Source organism: Xiphias gladius, chromosome 22, assembly GCF_016859285.1.
Source record: "Xiphias gladius isolate SHS-SW01 ecotype Sanya breed wild chromosome 22, ASM1685928v1, whole genome shotgun sequence".
Lineage (NCBI taxonomy): Eukaryota > Metazoa > Chordata > Actinopteri > Istiophoriformes > Xiphiidae > Xiphias > Xiphias gladius.
The window spans coordinates 21,663,989-21,676,162 of NC_053421.1; the positions used below are offsets into that span (position 1 = coordinate 21,663,989).

General features: G+C 38.3%; 2 protein-coding genes across 2 annotated transcripts; both read left to right on the top strand.

The window, feature by feature from the left end:
• Positions 1 to 761: 761 nt before the first annotated feature.
• Positions 762 to 8,055, top strand: mrps15 (mitochondrial ribosomal protein S15). The gene is made up of 8 exons (XM_040118127.1): positions 762 to 1,052; positions 5,905 to 5,973; positions 6,061 to 6,136; positions 6,270 to 6,318; positions 6,491 to 6,575; positions 6,692 to 6,750; positions 7,258 to 7,449; positions 7,717 to 8,055. Exons 1-8 carry the CDS (start codon positions 920 to 922, stop codon positions 7,822 to 7,824), a joined length of 771 nt encoding a protein of 256 aa, XP_039974061.1. The 5' UTR covers positions 762 to 919; the 3' UTR covers positions 7,825 to 8,055.
• Positions 8,056 to 9,212: 1,157 nt separating this feature from the next.
• LOC120783847 (cornifelin homolog) lies at positions 9,213 to 11,588 on the top strand. The gene is made up of 4 exons (XM_040117150.1): positions 9,213 to 9,571; positions 10,619 to 10,767; positions 10,919 to 11,055; positions 11,307 to 11,588. Exons 2-4 carry the CDS (start codon positions 10,656 to 10,658, stop codon positions 11,409 to 11,411), a joined length of 354 nt encoding a protein of 117 aa, XP_039973084.1. The 5' UTR covers positions 9,213 to 9,571; positions 10,619 to 10,655; the 3' UTR covers positions 11,412 to 11,588.
• Positions 11,589 to 12,174: the final 586 nt, after the last annotated feature.

Sequence of the window (12,174 nt, forward strand, 5' to 3'; positions counted from 1 at the left end):
CAAGATACTTCACTCCTTCTCCTCTCCTTCACTTGGGACAGAAACTCTGTCACAACCCAAGGCAAGCAATCCACCATTTTCCGACAGAGAACCATGGCCCCAGACTTTGAGGTGCTGACCCTCATCCCGGCCGCTTCACACTCGGCGGCAAACCACCCCAGTGCATGCTGGAGGTCACAGTCTAATGATGCCAACAGTACCACATCATTTGCAAATAGCAGAGACACAATTCTTAGGCCCCAAAAGCAGACATATATTTCCACCTGGCTGCACCCTGAAATCTTGTCCGTGAAGATCACAAAGAGGACTGTGACAAGGGACAACCCTGGTGGAGGACAACACCTACCAAAAAAGTGTTTGACTTCCTGCCGAGAATACGGACACAACTCTCACTCTGGTTATATAGGGACCGAATGACTCATAATAACAGCCCCGGAACCCCATATTAATTATTAACTATAAACTGGAAAATCATTACTGTTGGAGTTTTTTTATTTATTGCATTATTGTCATGATTGTTTTTTTTTTAAATAAAATAAAAACATCCCACTCAATCGGAAACCTACTCCTCCCTATCAACCTAAAGCAACTAAAAAACCTTTCATATACAGTAAATACAATTATTTGGTTGTTAAGCGAACTGTCTTTAATGGTAAAAGAAAGTAAAAGTGGACAAAGAGGCTGCCAGTCTCGGTTTACTGTTGTTTTTCGTGACAGAAACCGATACTAATCTCTCATATTTGACCTATCGATGTGTTCTGGGATCGTAAGCCTAGGACAAATATTTCCCCGTCTTCATTTGATTAGTTTAGTCTAGTCAAAATGGCGAACCTCATGTAGGGGTCGAGTACGACTATATGTCATATTTTCATAACTTTCAGGGAGCTTATTTTCTTTATTGTCTGCTCTCCTGCGAGCCATGTTCGCAAACATAGCTCTGCGGACCGTCCTGAAATCGCCAGCTGGTGTTTTGCGAGAGCTGTGCTCTGCTGCACCCGTGAAACCGTGGACATGCAGCTCGGCTTTATTATCAAGAGCGAGAGACAAATGCGGTAAGTCCCAGTCAGAGGAAAAAAAGACGCGGATCCTGACCAGAATTGTGGAGCAAATAGCTGGCTAACGTATCTCAACATACTTAGCTGTTTACTGCCTTTCTGTCAGCACTTAGCCAGGGCACCATCAGTCAACTAACATCAACTGCTGAGAGCTGCACTGGCGAAAAAGCGACTCACTACATGTCAGACAACATATAAGGTGGCACTTTTAAATTTTAAACGCTTGGCACTGTCTGAATTTCATTTAGGCAAAGTAATAATCGTGGATATTGTGGGCTTGTTTTTTTTGTTAGACTGCGAATTTCAAGTCTTTACCTAGCTTTAACTAAACTGAACATGTAACAAAAACAAACATGCAGCCAGTGTTTTACAGAGGATGCTTGTACAGCTAGTATGATGGCTAGCGTGGTTAGCAGTAAACTGATTTTTTTTAAAAACTGAAATAGTACAGAAAATCACGAATCAAAGATAACAAAACGGCTTTCACAAATAAAGCTCCGACAAAGGAGCAGTTAAGAATAAAAATATCTGTCGGTATTTGTTGGGTCACAGATTTGAGAAAACGTGCAACGATGTCAGCCAAACGGTAACCGCGGTGGAACTCTGCCAGTAGTGGTCGCTATGGCAACAGCATGTTCAGTTGCTACCGCGGTGCTGGCGACAGAATAAACTCTAAACCAGTTAAACTGAAAATCATAAGCCTCACGCGGATAAGATTTACTGCAGGGGTTGTCGTATTAGACTGCATTAGTTTACGGAGGTGTGCCTAATAAACTGGCAACCGAGTGTGCGAATGTATGTTTTTGCCAGTAACATTAGATTTATGATATGGTTATCACTGGCCTCTGCAAAAGAGTCATTAGTAAAATCAAACCGTTCATGTTCACAATAAAGCGCAATTCCCGAATCAGTGTGTTTAAAAAAAAAAAATAAATGTGAAGGTATCTTGCCAAAATTTGTGTCGAATGAGGAGAGAACCAAATATAAATATTGTAAATTTTTGGGCACAGTTCACAAAAAGAAAAAATCAGTGCTGTCTTTAAATATATGCTGAGAGAACAGTTATTTTCATTATTGATTAATCTGCTGATTATTTGCTCAATTAAACGGTTATTGGTTTTTGTTCATATAATATCGGAAAATAGTTAAAAATTCCTGTTGCCGTTCCCCAGAGTCCAAGGTTATGTCTTCAGATGCCTTGGTTTGTAAGACCAAAAGTCCAAAACCCAAAGATTTTCAGTTGACTATTGTATATGACACAGAAAAGCATCTGTTTGTCACATTTGAGAGGCTGGAACCACTTACGATTATTTGATTGTCAGATTAGTTTCAGATTAATTTTCTTTTTGAGCAACTAATCAATCAGCTAATCGTTGCAGCTCGAGATTATACGGATTCATTGCCCAAAAAAATGCCCATTCTCACTTACTTTAATCATTAACTATTGAGAGAAGTGAATCTTATAAAAACAGTCCCTCTGGAAGTATAAAAAGTCTTAAATTCAATTTACAAAAGTCTTCAATATTTTTCCCATGCCCACCATAGGCAGTGATGTTAGTTATAAAATGTTTTTTTGAATTCGATTATGGGCTGTATTGGTGCAACAGTGGGTTGTAGTCAGCACCATCAGACCTGTAGGAAACACTGTAACTACTGCCAGCTACAGCAACTGGGAAGCTTGTTGTCTCATAATAGGCAAATTAAGTTTTTAGCAAAAACTTAGATGAAATTAAATGAATTAATCATTTTTAATTGAATAATCCATTCATCCGTTTCTGCAGCTTATCTATCAATTATATCATTAGAAACTAGAAAAATGTGCTCAGTAGAGCGCAGACCTCTGCCAAGGCCAATGTCAAACAAAAAACACCAGACTTAAGAGGAAAAAATTCAAATTCATATTAAATGATCCGGATCTGACCTACATTTAATGGGTTCTTCCTTGGCCCATGGCCCATGCCCCATCCCTTTACCAAGTTCAGTGCAAATCAGATCAAATCTTTACTTTTTGCATAATCTTGCTGACAAATAAACAAGGAAACCAGCAAACACAGGTAATTACATAAACTCCTTGGCATACTTAATTATTTTCATATACTGCTGGGAAGCAGTGAAAAAATGTGATATAATAATAAATAATTCTGTGCCACGTTTTCACTATGATCGTGAATCAGGTATTAAATTGCACTCTATGTGGTGTTAAAAAGGTCTAAAAAGAAGTTTTAAATTTAACTTGGTGAATCCTGAAGAAACCCTGTAATCCTGTCCTCAAGACCTGGCAGGCAGACTTGCAGCACATAGATAAAAAATGCGAACACCTAACTGAAAATGGCTTAACTCGAAGTTTTACTAAAAAACATTTCTATAGTTGGACTGCTTTTTAGTAGCAGCTGTAAACTATTAAAGAGGTCTGGCAAACAGCTTGTAAACGTACAACAATCAAAATGCCAAATATTCTGCATCGCTGGTTAATTGCCCAAAAACAAACCAAAAGCAATATCAAAACGAGTAAAAACAAGCCTTTAGACTCAGACAAACTACATTGATTGCTACATATTAAAATGAACCAACAGGCCTTCTGAAAGACGTGCTGTATTTAATAAGCTGACTAATATTCTTAGCCCAATATGACCCATCTCTGCTGCAGGGCATGCATATGATGAGGTTGCTTCAGTGTTCTTTTTCACTCAAGGCTTATGAGTGGTTGCCTTCCCCTCTGTGCTTCTATTACTGCTCAATCTTTGCACCATCTGGCTTCATTATGGTCATATCAAGAGCATGTAGAGCAGCTATACTTTAATTTCCCCCTCAAAGTCACTGCGGACTCATGTCCGTCCCATTCTTTTGAACACGATATATCAGGAACGCCTGGAGGAGATTTCATTACATCTGGCACAAATGTCCACTCGGACGGAAGGATGAAGTGAATAGAATTAGTTGGCCAAAGGTCAAAGGTCAAGGTCACTGTGACCTCACAAAACACGTTTTTGGCCAAAACTCAAGAATTCATGCGCTAATTATGACAGATTTTCACACAAATGTCTTAATAGGATAAAATAAAATTATGGCATTTCATATCCAAAAGGTCAAAGGTAAACTTAATTGTGGCTTCATAATGTTCTGCAAATACACTTATGCCATTTATATTACCTTTTATTAAATTCCTTAAAAGTCTTCACTACATATATTATATGAGGCTGGACAGACATGGATGTAAAATGCAACTTGAGTATTTGGTGGAGCTACACAACCGTGTGGCAGTAATTCTAGGTTTAGATTAAGTTAACTGCCAAGAAAAGTTAATGCTTTAAGTAAATTTTTCAATTGGGTGGAGAGCACTAAGAAACCAGAATAGGCACAGTGTACCAGCACGGTATGTTTGTTGATTTCTGATGGAGGGGTGAACAACCAGTATTTCAGAGGAAATAACATCATTTTATGATACTGATAATAAAAACCACTGTCACTGTCACCATCTGATGCGTGCATAGTTGTGTTATCTGGAGTGTCTGAAAGCGATGCTTTACAGATTATCTTTCCTGTGAGTCATGCAGTTTAAACTTGAAGATCGGTTTTATTGTCATCCTGTAAAATTCTTCTCACACAACAGAGGAGAAATTCTTCTTTCGCTACTGAGCTCGCAATGGAGACAATATCCCCTTCATGCCAAGTGGCATGCAGCAAAATAAAATTTCTGATGGTGGGTTTGGTAACAAGCAGAAAGGTTTCTCCACATGCAGGGGTGACTAAGTTTTAAAAGTCACCCCAAAGGCTTATCTAGAAATTAGTTTAAACAGAATTAAGTGTGATCCAATGAAAGTGTGCCTTATCAGACGTACCGTATGTCTGCCTTGTCCCCTTGCTGTCTGCTATGCATTCATTCCCAACGTGAAGGGCTGGTAAACATGTTTGCTGTGCACAGTTTATGTTAGAACTCTTGCTGCCTTTTTTTGGACTGCCAGTGGCAAATATTACAATATGAAAATCAATTACTCAAGAAAGAGGGGCCATCTTTTTCCTTTTGGTCCTGCTCTGTTCTTACTTGCAGTGATATCAAATTTAAGAACAGATAAACCTCCGATTCTTGGAATAGTTTCAGGATGTGGAGAGGTGGAAAATCTGCAAAGGGCACTATCATCCTGGAATATGTAAACATGATGAGATAACTGTGTTTGCATCTGTGGTCCTGGTCCTATAAATGGCCTATTTATTTGCCTAGCTTTCTCGGCTATTATACATCCACAGAAAGCACTAATTGGATGTCGTAAAAAGATTGCAGTCAGCATCATTACAGATCCACCACTATGTTGAACAACATGTAAAAGGAACTGAGCAGCAAAGCTATCCTTGGCTTTCTTGGAACATAAATCTGTATGATTTAAAAAGGTTAAGGCCTGTCATCAGACCATATTGCTATATTGAATTGCTCGGATTCCAGCTTTTTCTGCTCCTTATTATGTGTCTTCGTCTGATGGCCTCTGATATAAGAGATTTCCTTGTGGAAGTCTTGACACAGAAACCAGCAGGTGACACGCATGCATCTTTGTTGAAACTGTCACAGATGTCTTTGTTTAGTTCTGTAGTAGTAGTAGTTCCTTTGCGTTACGTGGAGCTTCCGTATAGCTCAGTCAGCTTTGACCGGCAATATCAGATCGTTCTCTGAGTCAGTTTTTGGTGTATCTGACAAATTTCATGTTTTCCTTTGCCCTGCACATTGCAGTTTTTCTCATTGATTCACCTGTTCTTCTGTTGTTGGGCCTCTCCTGAGCTCAAATTAGCTATCAACCTTTTATCTAAGTTGTTTTCATCATTCTGTCCACTCACTACACATTTTTTTTCCCCTCTTCAGCTGCAGGACACTTTGCTGTTCCACCACCAGTGAGACATTATGCTCGGGCTGCAAAGAAAAAGAAGACAGGTATGTGAGGAGGCTGCACTCTCACCCGACTGCGTTTCAACATTTTTGAAATACTCATCTCTCATCCCAATATTTTGTGTTTTCCAGGACCTCAGAGCCAGCTCAGTGATCTTCCTCCAACAATGCTGAGGATGGAATATTCAGCCATACCCCTCGCTCAAACGTACATACATACCGTACCTTACATAAAATGAGTAATAATAAAATGTATATTCACCATTCATCATAAATCTTTTTCATATATTTATTAGATTAATCCATTACTTTCCTAACACCAGTGTGTTTTCTTTTAACAGAACTGATGATATTGTCAAAAGGCTTCTTTCATTGGAGTTAGCATGTCATGTAAGTTCTCTCAATCTCTCAACAGATTGCCTTGCCATGTTTTCCCCCGTTTTCTTTTTCTTCAGTAATTTTGTTGCTGATGATTGATTTTCTCGAAATATACATTGACATGCCAGTTTCGAAAGGTGGGGTCATAAACAGGTAGTTCAACACTCTGTGTCCATGTCCTCAGAGTGACAAGCTACAGCTGAAAAAGGAACAGCTGATTGAGAAAGTCCAGAGGGATGAGAGTGACCGCAGCTCAGTGGAAGTCCAGGGTGAGTTGCTTTGCTTCAATGTTGCCCATAGTGTTTTCATTGAAATACAAAGATAGAATAAAAGGTATTTTAAATGTATGCTGACACAATCCCCCTTTTACTTTCTTTTTCTACAGTGGCTATTTTGACAACGAGAATCAGAAACTATCAGGAGCACCTGCAAATACATCACAAGGTGATTGAGGGCTTAGAATCAGTATCATTTTAGCTTTATTTTGCTCCCTTTAAACAGGGAAACTTGTATTGTGGACGGTTTTTATAAAAATATTAGATGACATAACGTGTTTTAGGGCAGTGGACTTGCAAAACTAGAACTGTTGATGTATGAATGCCTCCCCACATTTCCTCTTTGCTTTCCTCTGGTGTCAAGAATGCGTGAACTACAGGATATCCTGTCTACTCCCCCGCATTAAATAAAAACGTGTGTAGCACAGTCATGGTTGGAAATTTCCATGTTACATCATACATTGAGCATTTTTTATTAAAACTGACATAGATAGGGAATAGAGGTTGTGTAATGTTTGGACGGTTTCTAAGTTACATTTGTAGTTAAGTAATTCCTCATAAGCAGGTTAGTGTGTAAACTTTGCTTCACTTGATGTCCTCATTTCCTACTATGTGGGCCTGTTTGAATCATATTTGAAGTCCAGCCTCATTATTTTACAAGTTTTTTTCATTCCAGGACAAAGCCAACAAGAGGCGGATGCTCATGGCCATTGACCTAAGGAAAAAGCTTTTGAAACGCCTTAGGTTGGTTCGCTATGATGCCTTTGAGAAAGTTTGTGAGCAGCTGGGCATCACCTACACCTTCCCCCCAGAGTACTATAGACGGGCTACCCGTCGCTGGCTGGCCAAGAAGGCCCTCTGCATTAAGGTAGCAAACAAATGACCCCATCATCCTATTTACATCTACATTTTCTATGTATAAGAATGTATACTGTTTTTTCACTGGCTGTGTATAATAAAACCTTCAAACTTTGACATCAGTGAAATAGTAGTACGTATAGTGTCTTACATCATTACTCGGGTTTAGTGTAGGTTGATGTGTACACTCATCTAACTGATTACCGTGTTGAGGGTGTTATGTATTGTGAAGTTGTTGTGCCCTCCCTGATGCTTGGTCATGTGTGTCTCTTCACAGGTCTTCAAAGAAATGCAGAGGCAGAAAGCAGAGCAGAGACTAAAGATGAAGCAAAGTTTAGCTTCCACAGAAACAGAGGCAGCTAAGACAAAAGCCAGTACTCAGTAAAAGACAACATACTGTATATTACAATGCTTGATTCTAAATGCTTGTCTTAACCACCATCTTTACTTTTCCACCTTAAGATGTGGTAGTGTAGCATGTGGAGAACCAGCTCCCTTTTTTTCATGTGTTACCATTATAAGATATTATTATTTGCTTGTGCTTTCAGGTTGATGTCAGAATTGTCTGAAAATGTCAGAATTAAATGGAATAAAGTGACCTAGAAAGTGATGTATAAATGGGAATTTATTTGTGCTGAAATATGTTAAATGCATGATTCAAGAGGCATCTGCACCAAACAAGTGGAGTGCCCATTGATATCACTTGTGCAAGGCAATTTCTGAAGTACAGAACTCAACCAGATAACTTAAAAAAAAAAGATTTGGCAGTTTGGTGACACAAAATAGCCAAATCGCTGAATGTTCCACCGTAAGCTGCAACTTAAAGGTTTATTCAACACTGAACTGTGGCGGAAATGTGTTGCTATGTTGCTCCCCTGGCCATGATGTCAGAACGGGTAGTTTTCCATCAGCCGTGAAGGGCAAGCAAACTGTTCTTTTGTCATTTATCAAAAACAAAGAAATCCTTCAGCTAGATACATCTCCAGGAATAGCTTGCATAATATTAGATATTAAGCAATCACAACGGTAGTATTAAATTTCTCACAGTTTCAGTACTGTTTTGGTGTTTTTCTGTAGGCTTTGTGCAGAATCTTTAAGTGCCAACACTCTTCAGTGTCTAAGAGCATCTGGTAGTACAGAATGATTCATCTCGTTTGAGCATTGTTTGATTGGCTTGGATCTCTGTGGAGATAAGGCTATTAAATAGCCATAACACAGGAATCAGAAACAATAACAGGAAAACCTGTACAACATCCACTCAAAAATTTCTGCAATGAAAAGGCCATTGGTGACATGATGTAAAATTTTTGTCGACTGGACTGGAAGTGCCAGAGAGATGTTGATGAAACTGGTCATTTTTGAGGTTGTACAGGTGGGGTTGATGCATTATATTGCAACGTTTGTCTTATTTTGTCCGTATAACCAAAAGGATATTACTTTAATGTGATCCAGTAAAACATCACCACAAGTTATGCCCTCCAGAGATATCAACATCACTACTTTCTGACTGCACTCCCATATATACTGCGAATTTCCATTAAAATTTCAAGTTATTTCACATCAAGGTATACTAACAAATGCAACACTGTGTGAAATAAGAGGGATAAACATATGAACATTTGGATTCCCTCAGGGGTTTTCATTAAACAGAAAAAAAGTTTTTTGCAGCTGCCTGTAGTTTTGTGCATGTTCAGATCTGAAGTAAATCGATCACTTCTGTGACAAACAGCAGAGGTGACGGGTTGTTTAAAACCTCAAGCCAAGTGACAAAAGGGATGTGATGCATTTGTGGGTGTTCTGTGAAAGTTTGGTCTGAGAGATTCTGAAAACTGCGTGAGTGCTCTGAACTAAATTGATCAAATGTGAGATTGAAAAACCATTAAAATCCAACCTCCCAACAGTGATCTGTAGCTTTTGGGTATTATACCAACGATCCGCCTCAAAGCCAAGCAAGCCAAGTTCTCCTTAATGGCCTGAGTTTGCCTGTGAATTACCAAAGATTTTTTGTCATATTCAGACACGGCAGTGTGTTGTTAAAACAGCATTTCGCAGATCAAGCTCGTCACAGTTTCCTGTGCGGTGTGCAGTTTGTCAGTTTGATCAGGAGGAGCGCAGACTGACATACTATTCTGGTAAGTGGCACCTCTTTTTCCTCTAACAGCAGATTATATTCAGGATTCAATATTAATTTAGTTTAAATGAAATTCATTCATGCTCACAAACCATATTTGCAAATTCTTCACTTCTTGTATTTTTAAAATTGTGCATTCACATTAAACTCCTTTTGACAGCATTGAGATAAGATAACATGGGCCCTTGTCTGTCCTTTAGAACTTAGGGTTAATTAATAGCTTCATATTCATTTTATATCTCTTTTTTATGTAATAGTTTACCTACATGGCTCATAGTATGAACATTTACACTTTACGATTTACCAGTCACCGTGGTTAACAATACTTTTATATACCAATATTATGATCTAGTACTGACTTATTTAACGTAGGCCTATATACAGAAAAACAAACCCCTAAAGTGGTAATTCCAAAACGATGTAATCTACGACATTATTGACATACTTAAGATTTTTCAAGTCAAACCTTTCAAGTTTGAAACACAAATACCAAAACAAAATATCCTCTGAGCAACATTTGTGAAAGAGAGGCTGAACTGTTGCACACTGATTTTGTTGGGAAGACTTTTCTGAGAATATGGGTAGATTTCTGATTAAGAACTATGCAAAGCAATTTTTAATTAATTAGTGTGTAAATCACAAAAAATCTCAAGGCCAGCAAACCAGTGTTTCGTTCGTTTTTAAGAACGAAGTCCATGACATGTTTGTTGATACATCACATGCTTTGCAGGGGAGCTTCATTAATGCTGATTGAGCTGTGGAGGCTGAATAATACATGAAATCTGTATTAGGGTTATTCTGTTATGAGAGGGCACTAGAATATCTTTACATATACCTCTGAATTATCCTGTGAAAAGTCCAACTATGTCATTTCCTAATCAGGAAATTAATAGCGTCATATATAAGTACATATGACCAAATGTAAAAACAACTGTGTGCACATGGAAAGATTAATTTAGGTCATTTTTCTACAGCCTTGCCACCTGCAACAAACTGCACTTTTGCTCTATTCCATACCTAACAGCTGAATATCTTTTTAACCACGTAGGTAGATCAAAAACAACCAGCAGATCCACTAATCCAAAATGTCAAACCCAGTGGTCACCAGTCAACCAGGTGCAGGCGGCTATGGGACAAATGTCCAAACGGGAGAGTGGAGCACGGGCCTCTGCTCCTGCTGCAGTGACTTGTTGATCTGTGAGTACAATTCAAGATACTTCATTCTGACATTATTTAATTTTTGTCCATACACCAAAAACACATTTAGGCATCAATTAACATTTTTTTCTGAGACACAAAAACCATTTTCTTTCACACATTCACAATGAAATACATTTCTGCTGTGCAGGTGCTCTCGGTAGCGTCTGTCCAATGGCACTGAGCTGCTACACAGCAAATAAGTATGGAGAAAACGTCTGTTTGGGTTGTTTGCCAGGAGGCTTAACAGCCATGAGGACTCATATGAGACTGACCTATGGTATTCAGGTATGTGACTCATCTGAAAACGATTTAGTTTTTATCTATTGTAAACTTTTCAGAATACTTTGAGGTTTAAGTCTCATACAGAAGAATTGACTGTCTCTTTTCAATAACTTGGCTCTTGTGAAAGACAGAAATTTCGTGAAATTTGGAAATGTTGGGTGTTCCCTGAAATTTAGAAACCCGAATTGCAGCACATTTCCTAATAGAGGCTTGACACTCTATGTTGTGATTTTTTTGCAATGCTTTAACCACAGGGAACAATATGCAACGACGCCTTGATGAGCTGTTTTTGCGGACTTTGTGAGCTCTGCAGGATGGCGCGAGAAATCCGCATCAGGAATGGAGAGATGTCACTGTAACAAGACACAAAGGATTCTGGCCCACTCTATACAGTATCATCTGTTTGTTAATGAAGTCCTGCTATTGTGGAAGTAATTTGTTTATTTCTGTAGCTTTCATACAGACAAAAAATGCGGAGCAGCTGATGAAATATGCAATTCAATGTATTAAATGTGATGTTACCTTTAGCGTTATACTGTATGTGTCTGTGTAACAGTATGACAAAGTGTTAGTTCTAGTTTACTATCAGTACTATTAGTGTAAATATATTGCATTATTCACTCACTCACAACATAAATAAATCCATTTAACCAGTTTTACAAAATTGTCTGTAAAAATATAATTGTTGAATTTTATGTCATGTACTTTTTATTATATTATATAACGTGTTCAGATGTGATGATCCACATGTAGCTCTGACAAAGAAAAAAAAAAAGATCTTTCTAAATCCTTTCTTAAACCAGTGATTCCCAACCTCTTTGACTTGACTCTTTAAAGTAAGTGTATTTGAGACTATTACAGCAGCTTATGGCCTTAGTGTGGACATAAAAGCAGTCAAACCAAAGACTGATTTAACAATCTTGAATTGTTATATTTCAAGGATATTTAGAGGCTTAAAGGAGCGAAAGTACCCAGTATTTCACAGAATGTATAACAGTATAAAAGTATCTGAAGTACGGTAGGGGGGGAACCACTACTCTAAACTACGTGGAACAGCGGTTTGTTCTGACATTGAATAAATGAACTGAGCTTGTGTTTTTATCCATGATTTTCAACTTGGGA

Bases quoted from the DNA above. Each gene is read 5' to 3' on its own strand.
- mrps15 (XM_040118127.1), top strand. From the start codon at position 920: ATGTTCGCAAACATAGCTCTGCGGACCGTCCTGAAATCGCCAGCTGGT. The intron at 1,053-5,904 runs GTAAGTCCCAGT...TCCCCTCTTCAG, and splicing joins AAGAGCGAGAGACAAATGCG to CTGCAGGACACTTTGCTGTT. The intron at 7,450-7,716 runs GTAGCAAACAAA...GTCTCTTCACAG, and splicing joins AGAAGGCCCTCTGCATTAAG to GTCTTCAAAGAAATGCAGAG.
- LOC120783847 (XM_040117150.1), top strand. From the start codon at position 10,656: ATGTCAAACCCAGTGGTCACCAGTCAACCAGGTGCAGGCGGCTATGGG. The intron at 10,768-10,918 runs GTGAGTACAATT...TCTGCTGTGCAG, and splicing joins CTGCAGTGACTTGTTGATCT to GTGCTCTCGGTAGCGTCTGT. The intron at 11,056-11,306 runs GTATGTGACTCA...CTTTAACCACAG, and splicing joins GACTGACCTATGGTATTCAG to GGAACAATATGCAACGACGC.